Source organism: Ambystoma mexicanum, chromosome 11 (genome assembly GCF_040938575.1).
Source record: "Ambystoma mexicanum isolate Mex_15411 chromosome 11, UKY_AmexF1_1, whole genome shotgun sequence".
NCBI lineage: Eukaryota > Metazoa > Chordata > Amphibia > Caudata > Ambystomatidae > Ambystoma > Ambystoma mexicanum.
This window is the reverse complement of record NC_090934.1, coordinates 407,241,197-407,265,825: the sequence shown is the minus strand read 5'-3', so window position 1 is coordinate 407,265,825 and position 24,629 is coordinate 407,241,197. Positions and strand designations below refer to the sequence as shown.

The 24,629-nt window shown below is 49.8% G+C and overlaps 1 protein-coding gene and 1 non-coding gene across 4 annotated transcripts in view; both read right to left on the bottom strand.

Annotated features, from left to right (window-relative positions):
- The window catches only part of CKAP5 (cytoskeleton associated protein 5), a 1,593,334-nt gene that overhangs the window by 501,599 nt on the left and 1,067,106 nt on the right, over nt 1-24,629 (bottom strand). For all 3 annotated transcript variants that reach the window (XM_069623197.1, XM_069623199.1, XM_069623198.1), the window contains exons 30-32: nt 13,046-13,249; nt 11,728-11,863; nt 11,266-11,459 (exon numbers count right to left, since the gene is read on the bottom strand). In XM_069623197.1, the coding sequence (XP_069479298.1) occupies nt 11,266-11,459; nt 11,728-11,863; nt 13,046-13,249 (534 nt within the window). The remainder of the gene's footprint in view (nt 1-11,265; nt 11,460-11,727; nt 11,864-13,045; nt 13,250-24,629) is intronic.
- On the bottom strand, nt 12,765-12,871 carry LOC138505424 (small nucleolar RNA SNORD67). The gene has a single exon (XR_011280210.1). It is a non-coding gene; the product is annotated as a small nucleolar RNA SNORD67 (small nucleolar RNA).

The window sequence follows — 24,629 nt, the reverse complement described above, 5'->3', positions numbered from 1 at the left end:
GTCGGTGGAGATGGACTTCCACACGCTGACTAGGTTTGCCAGCCGGCATCCCACTGGGGTGTACGGGTTGGGGCCCGACACCACGGCCGGGTTAATCTTGTTTTGACATTGAAGCGCCGCCCTGGGGGCCTTGGCAACGACGTCCATCTCCAGACTTGCCGTGGCCCCTGTAGGTCTCCTGGGCTGACCAGCAGTAGGTCTGATGGTAAGATGAAGCTCCTCTTCCGAATCCTTTATAAGAACTTTGGGATTTTCCTCCAGAAGTCCCAAAGAATGGCAATCGTTGCTGAAGCGTGCCCAAGGCACGAGCCGTCTCAGTGTCTGCTTTTATGGCCCGGTGAGACTCGTCCACAGTTTTTCTACACATATTGTAGAAGGGCATGTCCAACACACTCGACTGAACATCATGGCGGAAATTAGTGGTCCTCAGCCAGCCCTGCCGAAGGCAAATGCCGTTGCCCATCTGGCGGAATCCCGTGTCGGCAATGTCCGTGGCCACTGTAATGGAGTGGTCCGACGCCACCTCGCCTTCCTGTAGGATCTCCAATGCATCTGCCCTCTTGTCGTTAGGAAGTCCAGGAGGGGGGCCATCTTGAACCAAAGCTCTGTCGTAACGCGTCACGATGGCGAGGGCGTTAGCGGCCTTGATAGTCATCACTGCCGACATGATAACCCTTCGCCCAATGGCATCCAACTTCTGCCCCTCACTGACGGAGGGGGAGGAAGCTGCCGAGAAGGCGGAGCCCGAAGAGGACTACTTCTTTGCTGCCACCACAGAGTCTGGCGACGGCTGGGACTGTAATCACTTGGGCGCAGAGTCCAGCACCCTGCATTTCTTTTCATACTGGTCCTTCTTCGCCAGAGCAGGGTTCTTCATGAGGGACAACCCTTCGTCCCAAATGTCATCCAACAGCAGAATCAACAGCACAGTCTTCCATTTCACCTCCCGGCGCTGGTATAGGAAACCTTCTCCTCCGGTATGAGCTGGAATAGCTGAGGCCCTGGAGATCATGGTGTGGAACGAGCCAATCTCGTCGGGTGGCGACGATCTGGCCAGTGGCGATGGGAGATGCCCCAGACTGCCGTCGTCCATGCCGGTGCCCGACATCGCTGAATTCTGGTTTTTCTCATCCCTCGGTGGGGGGAGAGGGAGGCAAAGGGTGAAACGGAGGAAGAGGGTGGACTCTCCTCCGCTTGGATGGTGGTTCCTCCGTTGGTGTTGGCGCGGATGGGGCCGCCCGCGAAAGGCATCCTTGTCCGGATCTCCGAGCACAGGGTATGCAGAGCTGTAAGAATGTCCGAGATAACCCCAGGTGGCTGTTGGGGTGGTGGAGGCGACCGAGACAAGGGGGGTTTGCGGCTTAGGTAGCTCCTCCACGTCGTCACCGCCCTGATGCTCCGTCTCCCAGTCGTCCCTATTGTCCTCGCCCTCGTCTGAATCCCTCCCGTAGTTTCCCGTTCGACGCATCGTCCCTCTTGGAGGATCAGGAGGTTGGTGAGCTCCTCCTCTGAGGAGATGTCCGTGCCCTGGAGGGCCACCGTGCCCCCCTTCTCTGCGACCAAGGGAGACTTTCGGGCAAATGATGGGCATCACCTTCTCCGCCATCTTTTCGATGTGCTGCAAAGAGGATTTTCTCCTGGCAGGCAGGGATACTCTTGCCTTTGGGGCCATGCCCTGCAGTCCGCCACTGTGGCCTTCGCGAGGGACGCTGCCACCACTTCGATGGAAGGTTGGGTCTTCGTCTGATGCACATGGGTCTTCCCGGTCTTGACCGAATCCGCAGCCTGCACCTAAGGGGGAGGGTCGGGACCCCGCTCCCCCCCTTGGCCTTCTCTGCAGGGCCACTCTGGGTCTTCTCCAAGAGCTTGTCCGGATGCTCTGACTTCCTCTACTTCGAAGATCCTGTGCGTTGGCTCGTGGTCGAAAGCTCTGGAGATGCTGTACTCATCGAGGAGCTAGTCGCAACAGTGCTCCCAGTAGCAGTGGACTTCCGCTGGGAGGGGTGCCCTCAAAGGTCTTAGAAGACCGCTCAACTTTCTTCTTCTGGGCAGGGGACACATGCTGCCGGGACTCACCCAGAGCAGGGGCCTTGGCCTGCAGCCACAAGTTGAGTCGCTTGCGCCGATCAGCCCGCATGCGGGGCACCGTCTCCCGACAAGCTGCACAGTCATCCTCCACGTGCGTCAGGTCCGAGTGCAGGCAGTACAGGCACAGGGAATGTCTGTCATCCAAAAAGACATTCCGTAGGTTGCAACCAGAGCAAACCTTGGAGAGGTGCCGAGTCCTTCTCCTCTTCCATGTCCACGCGGGGTAGCTTCCAAGAAGAAACTTGACGGAAAAACTACCTTGAGGGGCGCTGAAGAATCCGAAAACAGGTCCCCGTTAATCGGAAAAAGGATCGAAGGAGCTTGAGGCTCAATTGACCAATAAAATAGAGCAAAACTCTTAGAACAATCGCAAAACGCAGTAAAAGCTCGAGAGCTATAGCACAAGGACCTCTAACACTTGAATGTGCGGTAAAAATCTGAAGATGGCTGCCAGAGGAGGGGCTTAGGTAGAGGGAAGTCATTGGCTGGGGGCAGTATGACCCAGAGACAAGTGATTGGTTGTTAGGAGAAAGACAGTTAAGAGTGAAACTGGAACTGCTTTTTTTCTTTACGGAGGATTCCCAGCCTGAGACGGGGAATATTAATGAGCATGTGAATCCATGCCAGACCCCATGCTGGAGAACCTTGTATTGACAAGTATTTTCGATGACCTGGGAACATTGGATATGAAATATAAATACTTTTGTATTTTACAGTCGCCAGATAATTGCCCTCCTTTAGTGGGCAGAATGACCTCCTGTAAGGTTGTCATTCTGAATTTTTGTGGCTTTACATATTTGTTTGCTGGTCTCACATTCAACACTAGCTTTCTTTGGGAAAAGGTATTATAGAGAATACATACCCCTGTTTATCTGTGATTGCTGGATTTATTCTATTGCTCCTTTTTCGAGCAGAGCCTCAGATCTTTGCTTGAAGTCTACTGTGTTCTGGAGACACTGGTTTGTGCTTTGAGAGTAGATTGTGCAGTTTTGTGATTAATTCACCACAATACACCTGTGTAACAGTGGACAAGAACCACTTGTCAGACGTTATCCTCCCGTGTATGTGTGTTCTGCCCGCTACCAGGATAACATGGGACGGAAATTGCACCAGAGTGTCATTGCTTAGTGGCAAAGACTGCTTCTCTGGTAGTTTGACCACTTCCACTGCTTCTTCCCTACCTAAACGGTCTCTGGAGTCCTGATGGTGTAGGATGATGGTGTAGAATTCTGGTGGCTTTTGGTTAAAAAAACTATTTCCTGATGTATAAATTGACGGAGATGCTGTCCTGGGGAAACCTTGGGTGCGAAAATTGATTTGCAGGGAAACCCCCCTTGTTGATAACTGATCTGTCCCAACGATTTGGTCATTTCATGATTTTTTTTTGGCTCTCTAAAACAATCAATAGCTTTCCCAAAAAATGCATTTTCCTCCACGGGCATGGCTAGGATAGTAGCCTGTGGTCCAGGTCTGTACACTGATTCTCGGAGATAATCAGGTCTTAATGATGGTTCCTTGTGCAATAAGACTGCCCGCAGTTTCAGCTGAATCACTGGATTTTTTTTATAAGCACATTAGCGCGTGTTTCCCTTTCTGCAGAACCTTTAATATTTGTGTCCTTAATGATTCCTGGACCGCCTTAACTAATTCCATCTGGTCTCACTGTGCTCGGTTATAACTGCCCATTAGAGCAAACGCATTAGTATTGCATGCCTCGTATGCCGCAGAGGTTGCTACCTTCTCCCCAGACCATATATGATCTTGCTCTGCTCATCGGGCGAGGGCTCACTTATGAGTCGAAGTCACACAAGTGAGTCTGATGCAATATAGCCTCTTATAGAAAAGAAATCAACCGGCGCATGCTTAAATATTTTTCAATACGGAGGTGAACTGCTTTTGTGAGAGCTGGGGTAACCAGTGAAATTTCAATTGGGGGTGGTGGGGGGGGGGGGGGGGGGAGGGGAATATACTAGCCAATTTGCATTTTTTCTTTTAGGAATTCTTCTATGAAATCTGTCCTCTGCCTCATGTGATTGCATACTAAAAATGTCGAACAGCTCTCTTTAAAAGATTGTTTACGATTTGATTGCCTGGTGGGGATTACATATTCAAGGTGGTGGTGTTTTTTTTTTTTTACAGGAAATTGGTGTAGGAGGGGGTTGGGGAGGACTGCTTCTAGTGAAGGCATATGGTAAATTCTCAGGTTCAACATTTACCAGGAGATACTTTTGCCATAGAAATATACCCATCTGACATTCACTTTGTATCTTGGAATTTGCAGAAAAAGGTGCAATAGTAAATCTCTAGAAAACATTGAGCATGAACTGTCATATGTACTGGATATAAAGTTACTGTTGCATCTCATTTGGAAGTGAGATTTGTTACATAAAATTAGCACCTCATTCTGCAGGAACAGCTGAGAGAAAGTGAGCAAGGTTGCATTACAAAAAGGAGGAAGCCGAAATAAAATGCGTCAGGAACTGATTAATGTAGTAATATGTAGTGGCAGAGTTATGTAGTAACAGCAAACATAATTAAAGACTAAATAGTTTTTCATCGTAGTAACTAACTCTTAGTACCTTTTCCTCCATACTGCATGGGCGTCCATTGCTAGAGACGGGAGACAACCTTGTTCCCCATTCAATTTATTTTAGAGGCGCGCGGGGGAGCAGCCCTGGTAGCATGCGCTCCCTTGAGTCTGCCCACAGGCGCCACTCCTCAGTCCCCATTGACGCATCGACCATGTTTAACATTGCCTAATGACACCAGTATTATTGGGGGGGGGAGGATGGTGGAACGTTTGGAGGAAAATTGACTATGGACGAAGAGTACGTTAGTCACTACAGTGAGTAACTTAATCTTACGTCCTGTCCCCCTTCCTGCATGGGCAATTACAACTGAATGTAGCCCAAGGGTGGAGAGGAGACCCTCCCTAAGCAAAAAGGTTCCTTCGAACGGCATGCCCGAAGGGCACGTCTGACTTAAAGCCGGTGTCCAAACAGTAGTGCTTACAGAAAGCTGAAGGGGTGTCCCAGGTGGACGCCCTGCTGATGACCTGCCACGGAACCTGCCGGTGGAATGCATTGGCTGTGGCCTTGGCTCCGACAGCGTGGGCATGCATGTTAGACGGCAGCGGCTCGTGCTGCCCCTCGTAGGCTGAAACCATCCAACGTGCAATAGAGGACTTGGATGCCCGATGCCTGGCCCTGGATCCCCCAAAGGTGACAAACCGTGCTTCAGACTTGCGGAAGCCCTTGGACCTGTCCAGATAGATTTCTAGACCACATCTGACATCCAGACAGTGCAAGACTCTGAGCCTCGTCCTTAGTGTCAGCAAAAAACATAGGTAAGACTATCTCCTCGTTTAGATGGAAAGCAGAGTGTAACTTAGGTAGGAACACAGGGTGAGTCTGCAGGACCACCTTAACCATGTAAAAAGTGGTATAGGGTTAAGAGGCCACCAGAACCTGGATCTCGCCAACTGTGAGCCGAAGTGAGGCCCACTAACAAAGCTGTTTTAATAGCTACCAGTCTGAAGTCCGTGGACGCCATTGGCTCGAAGTGTTTGTGCGGCAAGGCGCCCACCACAACTTTGAGGTCCCACACGGGATGTGGCTTCTTGATGGGTGGATAGAGCCTGGAGGGGCCCGCCAAATGTCTGACTATAGGGTTGGAAGAGAAGACCTCCTCCTCGGAATTTCTGTAGGTCCCTATGGCTGCCAGATAGGTGTGGCATGTGTCCAGCTGTACGCCAGAGTGCACAAGGAGAGCACATAGTCTAGCGTGCACATAAGGGGGTTGATCTCCTTAGAGTCCGGCTAATGACAGAACCTAGTCTATTTACTCTTGTATTGGCTCCCGGTAGCCTTGCTCCTGGCGCCCCAAATGATTTCCAGGTTAGCCTGTGATAGGCTAAGGTGCCAGAGCATGACCTGCTCAGGAACCAAGCTTTAAGGGCTAAAATTCTGTGGGGCGGGGTGGATGACCCTACCCCCCCCCCCCCCGCTGTGCCAGGAGATGGGTACAACCTCTGCTTGTTGACCTTGTACATGCTGGGGAGTTGTCTGTCTGGATAAGGACAGTCTTGCCCCAAAGAGCGGACGTCAAGCTTTGAGAGTTAGCCAGATGGCCTTCAGCTCCAGCCAGTTGATATGAGACTCCTGCTCCTGCCGGGTCCAGATGCCATGGACCCTGTGGCTGTTCAAAGAGGCTCCCCAGCCTTACAGGGAGGAGTCTGTAGTGATGGGATGGAAGGGCTGGCCCGTCCGTAGGTTGCAGTCCCTGGACCGCCATGAAAGTTTTGAGTGGAGAGAAGGAGGGATGCTGACTGGCTCCGCTTAGGAGTCCATCTGATTCCATGAGGCTGCGGAGTGCAGCTGTAATGTCCTCATTGAGCCTCGTGTGGTGAACGGACAGTAGGACCGCTGCCATGATACCCAATAGGTGTTGGTACCATCAGGCCGAGGAAAATGCTCTGTTAAGGAAGTAAGGCTCTCTTGAGGGCCGGGACCTTGTCCTCCAAGGGAAAGACTCAGAGGTCGAGGCCCAGGAAGGTCTGGCTAAGCGTGGGCTGCAGCAAAGACTTCTGAGGTTAATCGTAAACCCCAGGTAGTGGAGTGTATTCATATGTGCGGAGGATGTATGGAAAACGGCCTCCGGAGATCTCGCCCTGACGAGCCAGTCATCCAGGTACGGGTAGACGTGGTGGCACTGGGCCCCAAGGAGGGCTGCGACTGCATTCATAAGTCTGGTAAAAGCCCTGGGGGCTGAGTTGAGGCCAAAGGGTAGCACCTTCTATTGGAAATGGCAGCCCATGAAGGAGCAATGTGGTTGCCAAATCAGGACGTGTAGATTAGAGTCCTTCAGATGCAGGGAGCACAACCAGTCTCCCCAGTCTAGTGTCTCTGCAATGAGTGCTGGCGTAACCATCTTGAATTTTTGAAGAGGGAGGGAGCGGTTGAGGATGGATAGGTTCAACACAACTATCAGGCCAGCCTGGTTCTTTTGTATGGCAAATATCCTGGAATAGAAGCCTAATCCCCTCTGGGAGGCTGGGACTTCTTCCACTGCCTGGGACTCTACGAGCGACTGAATTTCTGCCAACAGAGTTGCCGTCCCAATCTGTGGGAGTGGAGGGACCGGTAGGCAGTACCCCGAGTATACTACAGAGGATCCAGGGGTCTGAAATGTTCAGGCGCCATAATTGCACGTGAAAGGCAAGCCTGCCACCTACCAGAGACACGTGGACCCGAAGGGATGCGTCATGCTGTCTTTCCCTCTGAGGCTGCGGAGGAGGAGGGGGGGGGGGACTGGAAAATGCCCTTGCCCCCCCCACCCCCTTTGATGTATGCGCCGGTGCTGACTGGGAGAGCAGTCAGGCTGCCGCGACCTCTGTTCCTGGAAGCCCTGGAACCCGCCGAACGCCCGCCCCTTGTCGGAGCGTTGATGCGACTTGGTGTACGCCTTGGGTGTGGCCTTCGTTAGGATAAAGACTTTGCAGTTTGCAAGTTATTTTTATCCAGTTCCACATCTGTGTTAGAGTGAAAGAGGTCACTACCCTCGAATGGAAGGTTGGAGTAGCGCATCTTCCTGTAAGCCTCCAAGATCTTCTCCTTGCCTAGCAGCGCAGAGGACAAGGTGGCTGAGGAAGACTGAGGCTTCGAGTAGAGTGATGCCGTAGTAATCACCGAAGTGTGTGGTTTAGGATGAGCCGACAGTAAGAGTGGATCCCCCTCCATCTGCCCACTCTTGGCGCCGAGGCACCGATTAACAGGCTGGGCTGAGTGTGGCTTGAGCCACACCTTCTTGGACAAAGCAAAAACATCCTTCTACATCGGGATCCCCATTCTAGTAGGGCGACATAGAGTGAGGACTTCAGCCAAAACCCCTTCCTCCGGCTGTTTGACCTCTGTTTGAGGAAGCCCCAAATATTCTGCCACACCTGAAAGTGCTTTGTAGAATGCCCTCTAAATTTAAAGGGGAGGAAGGTTTTTCTGGTGAAAAGGGTTATGTCTCCCGTCCATGGCGAGTGACGCCCATATAGTATGGAAGAAAGGGGACGGGACGCAAGAGTAATGAGAGGTAGAAGCAAGGAAGAAGCATTGACAGAGGAGAAATTACTTACCAGTAATGTTCTATGGATTTTTCTCCTGCAGTCTCTTCATCTTCAACAATATCCCCCATCTAACATCAGCAGCTCGGAAAATGTCGACAAGGGACCCAGTGCGGGTCGTGTCATCCTTAGACTTCAGCAAGCCTCGAAAGCGCCACTCGTCAACCCGAACGCGACATCGACGGTACGTATATAAATCATGTTGCTACACTACCAGGCCCAAGGTCCCCACCTTTCTCCCCCCTTCCCCATGCTCAGCAGCTGTGAGGAAGAATCCAACGGATTTCATCAATGAACAAGCCAAAAAATAAAGTACGAGGCACAAGCAATTACTACTACAGGTCTAAACGCTGACCACGTCACCTACCGTTCGACAATCTCACAAGAAAAGGGATACATGAGAGCAAGGGGGCCAGAACATTTTCATAGAAGGCCAGGCTGGGAGGATGATGGAGGAATTTGCATGGGAAGAATACATAGAAAGAACTTTACTGGCAAGTATTTTCTCCCTCAATGGATTGCATTCTCCTGTAGATTACTTATCTTGATAGACTCCCAAACCAGTTTAGGACTTGGCGGTGGGATGCAAGTCAAGCGCAGAAAGCTTTGAAACATTGCTTTCCCAAACCAGGGGGCCAGCCCCACAGGTCACAACCAAGTCAGTGCTTTGTGAATATGTGAAGGGATGACCAAGTCGCAGGCTTGGCAATCTTCACTAGCACTCCCCTTTGCAGAGTAGAGGAGGTTGCCACACTTGTAGTCGAAGGTGGCCTGATGCCTGAAGGAAGTTCCTTCCCTGCAATTTCACAGCAGTCAGTGATGCAGAGAACTATCCAGCAGGAGTTTGTTTTGTCAGCGCCCGTCCTTTCCTCGATGCGAGAAGGCAACAAACTGTTCAGCTTGCCTGAAATTAGCCCTCCTGGCCACATAAAAGCACAGTGCCCTCTTCAGGTTGAGTCAATGTAGTCTCTCCTCTTTGGAAGGGTGAGGTGGTGAATAAAACACAGGTAATTCAATGCTCTGTGAGATGTGAAATGCAAAGACCACCTTAGGTAAGAATGGACCGACTTTAAGAGACTTTCCCCAAAGAACTGCAAGAATGGCTGCTTACAGGAAAGAGTGAAGCTCGCTTACATGTCTTGCCAAAGTAATAGCCACTAAGACGGCCGTCTCAGAGTAAGTACCCTAATGGGATGGAATGCATGGGCTCTCAAACGAGGCAACCATAAAAAAAAAAATTAAAAAAAAAAAATCACCGAATTCAGATCACAGGTAGGAACCACACAAGGTGTTGTTGGAAACCCATTCACAAGGCCATTCAGAAACTGGGCCATTACTAGAATTGAAAAGCATGAACCTTGATCCAGTGGCCTCTTAAACAGGGGAAAACGCCAGCAATAGCTTTTGACCGTGCTCATCTGTAGGCCCAAAGGCGGCAAAGAATTTATTTTCAATCACTGTGGTGTTGGGACACGAGATGGGGGCTGCATTGTGATCCCTTCACCACGCCTCAAACCTTCGACCTGCATGCGTAAAGGGACCTAGTGGAAGGCCTATGTGCTGCCAGTACTTCAAGCACCTTTTCTGAGAGGTCCCAGTCATCCTACCTCATACTCTCAAGAGCCAGACATATAGTTTTAAAGGACTCTGGATTCGGGTGGAGCATCTGACATTCTGACTGGAATAAGAGATCCAGGGTCTGAGAGGAAGCCAGCGAAATGGGCAGACCGACATCTCCAGAAGATCCGGGCACCATGTTAGACTTGCCCAATCTGAAGCAATCAAGATCATGGTGGTCCAGAATCTCCTCAACCTCCTGAGAACGAGCAGGATGATGGGTATTGGGGGAAATGCATAACCGAGGTCGAAAACTCACACCACCAGAAATCAATCTCCCAATGCCTCCCCCACCACCCACCACAAAAAATTCCATCAAGCAGAATGGCTTGGATTTTGTGTTGGCTCTCATGGCAAACCGATCCACTGACTTGGTTCCCCACTGGGCGAAGATCTCAACCACCTCTGGACATATGATCCGGTATATGATATAGTATTCATAACGCACCTGTACACAAGTGTTTTCAGGCGCCGCAAGACAACGAAGGGGGGGGGGAGGCAGAGTGGAGACAGGCTAAACGAACCTACTGGGCCTTGTGTCATTCACATCTTGCAAGTGTTAACAACAAAAGCACAAGGGGGGGAAAGGAAGAGGGCGAAGTGCAGGGGAGCGGGTAGGGTAAAGTGTCATCTGGGCACCATGGCTCTGCATAACTGCAGCCAGGGCAACGCAGTTCTGGGTAAGTGCACGGAAGGCAGGGGGCAGTAGGCATAGTTACAGCCCATAAAACACTGCGTTACTGAAAAGCATGCAAAAAAAAAAAAAGAGAAAAAGGATTTGTGGTGCGAAGTGACATGATATATGTACTGCTAAAACCACGTCTGGAGTAGAGTGGCGGCGCCGTTGAGGCATGCTGAAGTTGATGGATGACGCAGAGCCACACTACGACCTCTGTTGACATTTTCCGAGCAGCTGACGCTGAACTGGGATATCTATCAAGATGAGGAATCTACAGGAAAATGCAATCCATTGAAATAAAATGTGAAAGTAACAATTTACAATAAACAAAGCGAAGACATGTAAAGCAACATAGAAAGGATCCAACAGATAGTCAGCAATAGAGTACAAGACATAGCAACACAGCAATAGAAAGACTCAGGAAATGTGCAAAAAAAACAATTTCTCCATCTTTCAGGCACTTCATGCAGGATGATGGACTTTAATGGCTCCTGTGTCACGATCGACAACTGCTGGTCAGATGGAAATCCTGACACCAAGGAGCTACTTCCAGCTTCTGCACCATGAATAACAATTTCAGCCCTTGCATAAGAGTGTAGTCTAGCTCATGGTTGGGTAATTAAACCTGCGTAGGAGTTCTTTGCTGAGCAGAGGTCACGTTCATATACATGTAGCTACCTTTTGTGCCGACATTTAATATCAGATTCATAGCAAGCAGCAAGGAATAAACAATAGCATCATAAACCTTCATTTGTCGGACATGACTTACGTTCCCAATGAGCTTGAACACCTGCTCCCCGTGAACATTATAAACTGCCACAATTGTGTTGAGTGCAGCATTTCGCACTGTGGTATCACGATCTCCGATATGAACAGCAATTTCCTTCAAGGCTTTGCTTGGTGTTGGCTGACATACATTCATACCATAAGATTCCACCAAACAACCAAGCTCCTCCAGGCACTCTGAAGAAAATAGAGAGAACAAGGAAAAAGGTTTAAAGTAATTAGGATTAGGACTCTGAAATCTGCAGTGAGCAGCCTGGAGAGGAGAATACTAGGAGAAAAAGCAATGAACTGAATGAACAAGTTTAGCAGACAAACGCCATCACATGCAGGAGACTTTACTGGCATGTAATGAAGAAAAGCACAATGGTGGATACTAAACAAATGGTCATAGCACAAATTAACTCCTCCTACCGTAGGCTCTGCACAAAATATTTGTATGCGCTACCTGCTCGCTGCTTTGAATTCTTTGACTTTGTCCCCTCCATGATGAAGTTGAACATCTTACTTGCTGGATAAACAAGGCACATCTTACTCAGAATGGCACGCACATCCTTCCGCACAAGATCTTTTGGTTCGCCAACCTAAGATGGGAATACAGTAAAGGTGGTGGAAAGGGAGTGAACAAGGGAAGCGTGTGGGACAGGAATAATGGTGGTAGCGATGAAAAATGAAAGGAAGAGGACATTGGGTTAAACATAACTGGAACAGTAAGTGCCAATATTTAAATCAAATTTGGCCAATGACCACAGAACAAAAAATGTTTTCATACATCCGTTACTTTATGAAGATACCAAATGATAGGCAACTCATGCAAGCAAGTGTATTTTTATTCAACACTTAGCAGGTCTTACATTTGCCTACATGAATCAATATCAAAATTACTTTCATCATCAATGCTAAACAAACACTAAAATAAAAGTATTAAATTAAAATCACAAGTTGAGAAAACTAAGCAGGCTCTGAGGTGTACCATACAGAGCCCATGATGAGCAGGTGGAATTTGGTAGCACAATTTCCACAGACATCAGGGTTCTTTTAAACAGAATATATCTAACAGGAGAAAGGTATGCAAAGAATATTTCAAAGCATTGCGCTAATTGTAAATTCAGAGGCCGCCCACAGTACTTCAATCCCAGCCAAGAAACATTCACAGCATTCACTGCCCGAGTATCAAACATTCAGAAGCCAACATATATTAATTCTCCACCCTAGACCCCAAAGTTCTTTGATCCCAATGTGGTATTTTACTACAACAATGGTGGAATACCACCTACAAGAATACCTTTTTTTTTTTATAAAAAACGAAGGTGTACAATAAATCTGATTATATTACATTAAACAGATTGCAATTTTTTGACCAGATATTCAAATGAACTATGCAGCTATTTTTTGTTTTAATATACAATAATACAGCCTTTATGTTTGCATAGTCTACTAAAAAAGGCACACGATCTTATGCAGCCCTGTGCCCTTGGGAAGCCATAGGAGTCAGCTGGCCCCTGTGCACATGTGTGTGTCACCAGAATTAATCTGTCGAGTGCTACAAAGAGCCTTGTAGCCCCCGATGTGTGCATCTCATCATCCGCCAAAAGCTTCCCAGTGATCAGGGCTGCAAGTCTCATAGGGGGGAAATGGAGTGACAAATCAGGCTTTTATTAATCAGATGTAGATTACAAAGGGTTTGGAGGCAGAAAGAAGCAAAAATGGGAGCATAATGGAGCAGCTTAGTCTTGTATGGGCATTTAAGGCATTTCTGCATTTACCTTTAGCACAAGGTATGGAATAAAGGAAGTGGCCTCATTTTCCGTAAGATGGTACTCCTCCTGGCTGAGTAGTGCAAAGAGCAGCTTCAGGTACTCTAGAACCTTCATCAAGACGCTGGTGTTGGTGTCAAAAAATCGAAGAGTGAACCATTTCAGGATCAAGTCGAGGGAGCCGATGACACCATCCTTCTCAGTTTCCAGGTGCTGAGAACAGAAGGCAGGTAATATGTACCAGTCTACTTTCAGAGTACAGACCATTATGACAAAGACTATCATCAAACCCCCCATAAACAGCAAGATCACCAAGAATTAGCCAACAAATGTATAATATTTTCAGACCTAAATACTATTTTGTAATTAATGCCCACTGTGTCCAATCACTTTAATAAGCATCATGTGACAGATTAGCACTAATATTCTTCCTGCAACCTAGAGATTCCTCATCTTAGAAATCTATTCTAAAGCATCAGTATGGCATAAAAAATGTTTTCAGACACTATACAGGTGCAATGAGTCTCAGATCGGCGTAATTGGCTGCCATGATACTATGCAATGTCAAGGGTGGTATTATATGGAGTCAGCTGCGTCATAGGACCTCGCCTAAGGTACCACAGATTTGTAAGAGGTTCACAAGCTCTGTGCAATGAGGGGGTAGGTTGTGAGGGTGATAAATAATCAGCGGCAGGACGGAATAGTCCACAGAAGGCAAAATGTCTTGCTGGTAATGGAAAAATTACTTACCGTAATGTTCTTTCGATGTATTCTTCTCCCGTAGATTCCTCATCAGCTTTTCATTCTAGTGTCAGCTGCTAGGAAAACTGACAGGAGGCGTAGAACACCTCGACTCAGCCGTGGGCCCATCGTGCCTCGGGACTTGACATCGGTCGTCGTAGATCTACTGTGTCCCTGTACCCCAGTCCCCTCTCCCCTCCCCAGAGCAAAGCCACTGCAGAGGAAAACTAAATGACAATGCCAAATAGCCGAAAGTAAAGCAAAGTGAAGCGAAAAGAAAACCCAACCACAGGTTTTTGTGCGAGGAAAAATAGAGACTACTGAAGAAATGCGACCCCCAACCAGAAGAGGAAGCTGTCCCCAAACCAAGAGCTCACCTCTTCCTCCCAATAGAAAGGCAGCCACTGACTGAATGCACTTTCAGAGCAGGGTAGGATGGGAAGGGAAATGAGGAATCTGCGTGAGAAAGAATCCATTGAAAGAACATTACAGTAAGTAATTTCTTCAATGGATTGCCTTTCTCCCGCAGATTTCTAATCAGATAGACTCCCCAAGCAGTACTTGTGAAGGAGGCAGGATGAAAGTCCCCTATAGTAGGAAATTATGCAAAACCGCTCCCCCAAACCAAGCATCGGCTGCACGGGCCACATCTAGGATGTAGTGTTTAGTAAAAGTGAGCAGCGAAGACCAGGTTGCCGCTGGGCAAATGCCCCTCACTGGAACACCCTTTTGCAGCGTCATCGAAGTAGACACTCCTCTAGTAGAGTGGGCTCTGATGCCCAGGGGCAATTCTTCCCCTGCATTGTGGTAACATACGAAAATGTAAAACGTGATCCACCGCAAGATGGTCTGCTTTGAAACAAAACCCTTCCTAGCTTTGGAGGACACAAACGGCTAATCCACCTTTCTGAACTCCGCTGTTCTGGCATCGTATAAACTCAGTGCCCTTTTCGGGTCCAGGCTGTCTAACAGTTCATTCTCGTTGGAGGGAGGGCTACGGAGGTGGGTAAAAGGCAGGAAGGCCAATGGCCTGGGACAGGTTACATTCTGATACCACCTTAGGCAGAAATCTGGGTGGCACCTTCAGGGAAACTTTCTCCCGAAAAAAGCAAAGGAAAGATGTTTTGCAAGACCAGGCCTGCAGCTCGTCGAGCAGTCTGGCCGATGTGATGGCCACTAAGAACACAGTCTTCAAGATGAGCAAACGCAAAGAACCAGAGTGTAAAGGCTCAAAGGGAACCGCATTAATCAAGGTGATAAGCAAATTAAGGTCCCAGTCTGGAACAACAAAGGGGACCGGTGGAAACGCCCTTCAGGAATTGGGCCATCAGGATCATAAAGAAAGAGCCTTGATCCAGGGACCTGTTTAACACAAAGCCGCCAAGTATTATTTGACGGTGGTTAAGGCCTGAAGAGGAAAGTGATAGAAAGAACTCGCTGCAGTGGTGGGGTAGGAGATGGGGGTCAATCTCGAGTTTGCTGCACCAGACCTCAAATCCTAACTACCTGCATTCATACAGCAATATTGTTGACTGCCAACGTGCAGCCAACAGCACCTCAAAAACCTCCTTGGCGAGGTCACAGTCATAGCTCATCCTCTCAAGAGCCATGTATGTAAGTTGAGGGATTGCAGGTTCAAGTGGAGCACCCAACCTTCCGACTGGGATAGGAGAAACAGCAGACAAGGCAGCCGGAGAGGTGGGCAGACGGCCAATTCCAGATTCCCAGAGTACTCACCCAGTCTGGGGTAATCAAGATCAGAGTTTCTCAAAACCTCCTGGGAACCCACGTAATGACACTGATGGACCACCAAGAGAAATCGTTGGCCACCGACCTGGACACGGAGTACAAACCTCAAAGTACTGGGACCCCTGACCATGCAGAAGCCATTGCAGGGACGGCATCCACAGTCTGGCCTCTGGCACCAGAAAAATGCAAGAGGTCATGAGACCTAAGAGGCAGGGGAACGAAGCCGCTGGCAACGCAGTGCGGTTCAGAAAGAGCTGGACAACTGACACAGGCGACCCTCTCCTCGGGAGGAAAAGATTTACCTGCCCGAGCATCTAGGACTGCTCAGATGAACTGGAGCCTTTGTGCTGGTGTTGTATTGGACTTCTGCAAATTCAGGGAGAAGGCCAGCCTAGAGTCCTACCCCTTTTTCTTGGGTTTCAGGAAATACCGGGAATACCAGCCTGGTCCTCTCTACTCAGGAGGTACCTGTTCTATAGCACCCTTCAAAAGCAGGGCTTGCAGTTCTTCCTGGAGCTCCTGTTCTGGTTGCTGTGGTGGTGGTCTGTCCAGCACCAGCAGCCTTTTTAAGAAAGGGCGAAAGTACCCCCACTGTATGAGCTGAAGAACCGAGGCATTGGAGGAAATCAGCCGCCATTGGGCACTGTGCTCGATTATCCTTCCTCCAAACGGGAAATCGTGGGGGCAGAATTCAAAGCAGCATCAAGCGCACAGCCGTACCCGCCAATGCTGGCGCCGGACTCTAGAGTTCTCCCTTCCGGAGCGCGGGAAACACCTCTGGCTCTGCCTTGGTTGCGGAAGCCGTGCCTTCCTGCCATAAGGGACATCTCGTCGGTAGCCTCTATCCCTTGAAACGAAGCTAAAAGGCAGTCTTGGCCGACAGTTGGACAGCTAGGCCCAACGCCATTATGGCTAGCATTGACTCCTTGAATTTCTCCAAAGAGTCATCAACCTTGGGCTGAAGAGACTCTCACTGTCGAAAGCGAAGTCCAGGAACATATTCTGAACATTCAGTGAGAAAGCAGATGTGTGCAGGTATGCCTGCCTTCTTAACACTGGCTGACCCCATGGACTTGCCGACGCAGTGACGACATCCAGGCCCTTCTGCTAAGACTACCAGGCTACCATATTGCTGTAGTCTACCAGCCGTTGGAAGCCCTCGCGCATCTCCCCTTCGGGGGGATCTACTGGGCAGCCCCAGCAATAGCCATCCACAGATGACCAAAAGAATACTTGGCAAACCCGCAGAAGGCTTTGACCACCTTTAGGACCATACTGCCAGACGAGAAGATTTTCTTAGCCAAAGCTTCAACTTTCTTCCCCCTCACCATCAGTCAGAAGGATTGACGCAGACGTGGCTGGTCTGGTAGCTACTGTAGCCACCTGCACCACTAACTCCTCCAGTGACGGATGTGTGGAGAACTATGGCGGGTCTCCCATTACTGGGCTGCATTTCTTGGTCTAGTGAGCGTGAACTGGGGGCATGGAGCCAGGACTCTGCCAAAAGGTGGTGATGGGGTCAGCAATAGCTGCATTGAAAGGCATGGCCCGCTCTGTAGAAGATCCTTCATCTAGTATATCAATCAGGTCACAGCCAAACAGAGGCTTGGCTGGAGCATTCCATCCGAGGGTATCCCCCACTCTGTCTACTAAAGCACAATATTTGGCATTAGCATGGCCATAAGGATGGTGATGAGTCCGGCCAATTGGCTTCATGATGCTCTTCAGCCAGTGAGATCAGATCGGGTTGTTTGACGAAAAAATCTGCCCCTCCAGCACCTGAATATGTAGGATCAAAGATACTTTGGTCACAGTCATCATCATCATCATCATCATCAGCGGCACCCAAAGTATTGGCCAACTCGGTTCTTGACCTGGGCAGACTGCTTGATGGCGGTCGACATCAACGGTTTTGCAATCAGCGCCTAAAGGGGCCTCAGGGGGCTCCCCGAGAGGTATCGGTGCTGGAGGTGCACTGGCAAGTATCAGCGCTGAAGGTGGCCTGACCTTGCTCAGCGCCGAGCCAGACTGCTCCACTGACGGTGTAATGGTGGTCACTTTGGGGCCAGGGTTACAGGGCACCACTGGAGCTTGCTGCATCAAGAGCTCACCCATGCCCGTAGCTGCCTTAAGTAACATCTCTTACATCTGTTCCTCGAAAGACCCTCACTCACTCCTCCTGGAGGGGAATGCCAAACCAGATCATGGTGCGTTTGCCCAAGACCTGCTAGCACACTAGACTCCGGGGGGGCTTCCTCAGGAAGAGTGACACCCAAGAACTCTGCCAGGCTCTGAAAGCGGTCATGAAAGGCCTTAATGGATGCTGAGGGTTCATCGTTCCGGGTTTCATCACCCCTCCCCCCTTTCTATCGGAATCCAGGCTCTGGGACAAAGGTGCCGGCAGAGTCCCCCCCAACCCCCAGGTCTGGAACCACAGACCGGTCCAAAGGCTTTTGAGGGGGAGGTGGTGGTTGTACAGGAGGAGGTGGAAGGGGGTCCAGAACAACCGGTGGGGCAGGAATCAGTGGAGCGACCAGCACCGGGAACGCAGAAGGAACAGGAGTACCACCCAGAGGAGGGGGCCGGGGCAGCGCCCCTTGCGGCATTACCTTCACAACGTCCTCCAGGAGCCCCTTCATCTGAGGGGTACGCACAAGGAGGAGGAAGTGCACCAATAAACTATCTCACAAGCCCCCATATCCCCAGGGGCCCGGCACTCCGAGGTGCTGGGCCTCTGCTCCTGGCCAAAGCGCCATGGCGCATGGTACGTGTAGCCGTAGGGCAGTTCTAGGTACATGTAGACCTGAGGGGACCAGACACCAGCACTGTAGGATCTGCTGCCGCAACCGGAAGGAAGGGGGCTGTGATCATCCTGCAAAGCCCATTCGATGGGCGAGAGCACTAGCGGGCCCTGAGCCAGATCCAAGATGGGCGACCACTCGTCAGGCTTGGCCATGGTCCGCTCTGCCATTTTGAAGCCTCGAGCCATGCCCACAAAAGAGGATACAGCTTGGGTCTTGCCCCCGAAGAGTTGACCTCAGAGATCCCTCCGGTAGGCACTGTGCCCTCAGCCGGATGGCCAGTAGTCTTAATGCCCTAATGCACAATCTCATATCGAGCTCAGGTACGCTGGGAGCCCTCGACACCTGTGACGGTAGATGTGCTGGATCTAGCTGAGGACAGACTCTTGGAGGTGGCACTCAACAACCCCCTTACCTCCCTGGAGTAGAAGCAGAAGAGCCTGATCGTCCTGAGGACAGCCTGGTAGGGGCACCTGAGCCTCTCACCTTGGGAGCCTGTAGCCTGGAAGGCTTCAGGTCTGCACCCGGAAGAGCTCCCCGGCCCCTCAGCTTGGGAGCCGGTAGCCTTAGAAGCCTTGTGCCTGACAGAAGCAGAATCCGAAGAACCCCCCCGATCCATGGGAACCCCAGGGAAGGAGTCACCATGCCGTGGAGCTGTGCTTAACAGAGGGCCTACCTTGTCCTGGAGAGGTCCTGGAGACAAAGCCCTTAAGGTGGGGCGGAGGAAAAGTGTGGAAGATCTCCCTCCACCACAACAAGCGATTCTTCAATGCGCAGTAACAGAGAGCATTGCAGGCTGAACACGAGTCCCCAGCGGTGGTCGGGCCTCAAGCACTCAAGACAGAGTGCATGGGGGACAGAGGCCGGGAGCAAACGGTTGCATGAGGCACATCTGGTGATACCTCCTATGATTGAAATGCGCCGGGAAAGGCGAGGCACCAAAAAGAGTGAAATATAATTTGGAAAAAACCAACAGGGAGCAAGCAGAAAGCTAAACAAATATCTGCGCTGGCTGCCAGATCCGACACCATCCGTGCGGAAAAAGGGACTCCAGTGAGGCGCCAGAGGCCTCGTTCTCCCACACGCTACATTAAATTCAAAGGGAAAGCTCAATTCTTTGCTGCCAAGGGTTCTGGGCCCGTCCCCATGGTGGGGGGTGGGCGGGGCCTACAAGGATGGCGGAAAAGGGGACGGGACATACTAGTATTAGAACATTTTTTTTTTTTTAAAGGCAAGCAAATAGCCAGACGGGAGCAGTCACTTCATAGCCATCACCTGTTGTCCCTTCACTTAAGACAGATGGGCCAAGCCATAAGAACTTTTCGAAGCACAGATGGACGGGAGGGGCGATGAGGAATCTGCTGGAAAAGCAGCCATAGAAAAACGCACTACGGTATGTAATTTCTCCTTCAATGGATTGCTTTTCTCCTGCAGATTCCTCATCTGATAGACTCCCCAAGCAGTTAGGACGAAGGAGGCAGCCAGAAAGTGTTATAGTGGCAGATTTTGCAGAACTGCCCTACCAAAACATTCATCAGCCCAAGGGGTGACATCTAGACAATAGTGCCTGGTAAATGTGTGCAAGGACGACCATGTAGCCGCACAACAGATGTCCCCAACAGGAACTTCCCTCGGCAGGGCTGTAGAAGTCGAGGCTCCTCTGGTTGAGTGTGCCCTGATGCCGGGAGGAAGCTCCCTGCCTGCAAACTGTTAACATTCTGCTATGCAAAGGATAAACCAACAAGACAGAGTCTGCTTCATCACCAATAGACCGTTGCGACATAATGATTGAGCAACGAACAGCTGCAGACATCCTATCGACATAAAAGCTCAAACCGCTCTTGAGATCCGAGTGGTGGAACCACTCGTCTTCCTTAGATTGGTGTGGTGGAGGGTAGAAGACCGGTAAATCTATGGACTGGGAAAGGTCTCATGGCAGACGTGATCGCAACCAAAAAGGCTGTTTTCAAAGAATCTCAATGAATAGGAATGCATGGGCTCAAACAGAGCGGTCCTCAAGAATGTCTGAAATAGACTTAAACCCCAGTCCGAGACAACAAAGTGAGCTGGCGGAAACTTATTCACAAGGCCCTTCAGGAATTAGGCCATAACCAACATTGTAAAGAAAAGCTTGATCCAGAGACCTTTTGTACACAGACAAGGCCCATCATATATTCTTTGACTCCAGTAACCGGAAGGCCTGCTGAGGTTAGTGAGAGCAGGAACTGCATCACTTTAGTGGTAGGCCAAGAGATGGAATCGATCTCACGTTGCCTGCACCATGCCTCAAATCTTCTCCACCTGCATGAGTACAGAGATCTGGTAGACTGTGTGCAGCCAGCAACACCTCGAGTACCTCCTCTGAGAGGTCGAAGTCATCATACCTCATCCTCTCAAGAGCCACTCATGTAGGATGATGAACTCTGGGTTCGGGTGGAGTACCCGACCTTCTGACTGGGTCAGGAGATCTGGGCGCCGAGGCAACTGGTGAGGCAGACCGATGGTCAGATCCAAGCAATCTAATACCACGCTCCCCTCGCCTAGTCTGGGGCGATCAAGATCATGGTTGCTTGAAATCTATTCAACCTCCTGAGATTCCATGGGATGACGGAATCAGGGGGAAGGCATAGTGAAGAGAGAAGGTCCAATCCACCAGGAACGTGTCCCCTAGTGCACCCTTCACTGGGAATTACCTCCAGCAAACCTGTCTGCACTTCCTGTTGGACTCCATGGCAAACAGATCCACTGCTGGGGTACCCCGGAATCCCAGAGAGAGGACACCTCCTCCAGGATTTCCTGACACTTCCCACTCGTGTGAGACGGTGCTCTGCTTGCTGAGAGCATCCGGCAAGCTGTTCTGTCCCTGCCAGATGAACTGCTGAGACAGACTTGATTCTCCAGCAACCAGAGCCACAGGTGCATCACCTCTCTGCAGAGAAAGGGGGAGGGGGGTGGGTGGGGTGGGGGGGAAACGCCACCCTGCTTCTTTAGGTAGTTCATGGCCACTGTGTTGTCCGTCAAGAGCAGGACATGTTTCCTCTTCAGAGACGGGGCAAAAGTCCTGATGGCTCGCAATTACAGCCTGTTGATGAGCCACCTGGCTTCTGTGCTGGCCAAAGGCCACTCACCTGCAAATCCTCGAGTGAGTGCCCCAACCCTTCAGAGATGCATCTGTGACTACCGTGGCTTGAGACCAAGGAGGCCAGAAGAGTTCCCCCGCCATGAGATTACTGCGGTCGACCACTGATCTGGATACCCCGAGCGAATACGAGAGGGTTCTGAGGTACTGGGACCACTGGCCTCGTAGAAGCTATTGAAGAGATCTCAAGCGCATCCTGGCCTCTGGCACAAGAAAAATACAGACTGCCATGAGGCCTAAGAGGCGGATGAAGGAAGCTGCTGGTAAGGCGGTGTGGGTCCTGCACTGGTTCACCATCTGCGTGATGCTGTAAACCTACTCCTTGGGGGCAGGAGCCTTCCACACCCAGGTGTCTAGGACTGCCCCCACATGGGACTTCAAGATCAGGGAGAAGCCCAGCCTGTGGAGTAGCAAGCAGGTGTCCTCCAGTTGGGACAAAAAACGCTCTCTGCTGACTTTCCTTGGATCTGCCAGTCATCCAGGTACGGTAATACAAGGACTCTGGATGTTAATGTTAAAAGATATTTGTACCGCGCACTATCACCAACGGAGTGGTCCCCTGGCACTCTGGCAGTTCTGAAAGAAAGGGTGGGTGGGGTGTTTCAGGGGGATGAGCTGGAAAAGTGCAAGAGAGCAGTGATGCGCTGTTGGCGGCCTCAGCCCAGAATTCCGTCGGCTGGGCTAGGGGTGCTATCCTGTCGGAGGACGACGTATGCTGTTGTGCGGGTCTATGTGTACTTTGTTGTTGCAGTGTGGTGAAGTTTGTGCGGATTGCTGCGTTGTAAGTTTGAGGTTGTGTTTGGTTAGAATTTGAGGTGTGTATGGAGAGGGTGAAGTTGTTAGTGGGTTGGTTAGTTGGCATCACTGTCTTGAAATGTCTGTATTCTAATCAGGTGGGGTGTGTGGGCATCTCCATGTTCATGTCCAGCTCAGGGGCTGTACGACACTCGCAGTCCATTTCCAATATGGCATCCGTTCCTATGCATAATCTTGCCCAAGATGGGCAACCAGCTGCCTGCATGGCCCCTGTTTGTATGCGGGGCGGGCAGGCGTATGTGCGTTCCTTGCAGTCAAGACCAGGAAGGACTCCTAATCTAATAGGAGGGCGGCATCGGTAAATCTGGGTTTCCTCCCTCCAGGTGTTGAGGTCTGCTTGGCCTTTATCATCTTATTCGGTTGCTCATTCATGTTACTGCTCCTACACCCTTTGGTATGTCGCAGTGCTAGCGCTTACACTTATGTCCAGGGGCGGCGTCTGCCTACAATTACAACTCTTTGGTCCATGCCCCTGTTAATATCAACAGCTTAGTGTGGCAAGTGCTAATGTTAACCCAACTTTATACAGGAATGATCTATAGTAGCATTTGTCGAGCGGATGAAGGTTGTTCGCTGGGAGTTGGCCAAGGATGCTGGGTTCTGTCCTTACGGGTGTCGCCTCTCGTTGAAAGAGTTTTGTTATTCGGTTCTAGATGCCATTGTCGTCCTAGATTTGTTAGCTGGGAGTTTTCTAGGGACGCTGGATTCTGTCCTTATGGGTGTCGTTTCTGTCCTATTCGACATAGTGTCGCCTCTCTTTTTATGCTAAGAGTTTCTTTATTTGGTTTTAGATGTTTGTCATCCTAGGTTTGTCATCCTTTTCAATGCGTTTCCCGTTCGGTGGAATTGGTTTTTCAGTTTGCATCTGTGATGTTGACGAGCCAGGTTTTTGTTAATTTTCTGAATTGTAAGTGGTCTTTGGTTTTTCTTATTTCTTTCGGGATGTTGTTCCAGGTTTTTGCAGCTAAGTGGGAGAAGGAAGAGCCCAAGTTTTTTCTTAAGGTATGCTTTTTCTTCAATATGGATTTCGTTGCTTGATCTGAAGAGTCCCGTTGGCTTGTAGATTGTTTCTTTTGCAGGAATTCAGCTCCTTGTCTGCTGATTTCCCTGTGTGTTCTGCACATTGTTTTGAAGGTGATGCAAGGTTTGACTGGGAGCCAGTGCAGTGTTTTTAGGGCTGGAGTGATGTGGTCTCTTCTGGATAGTTTGAGGAGTCTGGCTGGTGCATTTTGGCTCCATTGTAGTTTCTTCAGGAGGTATTCTGGTATCCCGAGATAGAGGCTGTTTGCATAGTGGATTCTTGACAGGATTAGGGCGATGATTGTGAGTGCTTTGTGGGTGAAGGAGAGGAAATGTAAGATTCTTCTTGCTGTGTGAAGGAGGAAGAAGCATTTCTTGATTATTGCATTTATTTGTGGTTCCAAGGTTAGGGTGTTGTCCATCAGTACCCAGATTTTTTACTACCTTAGATGGAATTGGTGCGTTTCCCATTTCTGTTGGCCATGAAATACAGGTGGTGTTCTCTTGATTTTTGGATATAATCATGATTTCTGTCTTTCCTGGATTGATTTTCAAGCTGTTGGCATTCATCCAATGAAAAACTTCTTTTAGACATTCGATTAAGGTTGAGTGATCGGCTTGTCTTCGATTTGGTAGATTTGTTATTGTTATTGTTATTGTTATTTTGCACTTATATAGCGCCTTATATACCATTGGTATGGTCTGAAGGCGCTGGTAGGTTGAACGCCCTTGGGAACCGAAGTTCAGATCAGTAGAGAGAGAAGGGAGAGTCAAAAGGTGCGTGTGTGCACCGGATATGTGTGCAGCTCGTGCGGTACACGTGTAATAGCTGGTTCTTATCGGTAGGTGTGGTGGTTGAGAGATCAGGAGAATGTGTTCGTTCTGGCAGGATTAATCCGGAACGGATGTGGCTGCGTTAGGCCTGGGGAAAACGCCTGGCTGAGGGTGTGAGACCAGCAGTGTTTACATAGAATGATGTGGAGTAAGCGGCGGATGTTCGTATGAGAACAGTTATACCGAATGGTGTCATAGTATCCCTGTGTTCTAGTTGAGTGGTGATGTAAAGGAGAGAGTAAGCGTGGGGTGTGGTATGAATGGTTATATGCTCTTTCAGTGTGCAAACTTCAAATGCAACTTTCCCAGATAGGGTACTGGGCGAACTTCTAAGTTCTATTTTCCACAGAGAGGCTACTAGGCAAACCTTTAAGTACAATTTTCCATACAGAGGCTATTGGGAGCATTTCTAAACTCAATTCATCAGCGATGCTACTGGGCACACTTCTAAGTGTAACTCTTGCAGAAGTTATTGGGTACACTTCTAAATGCA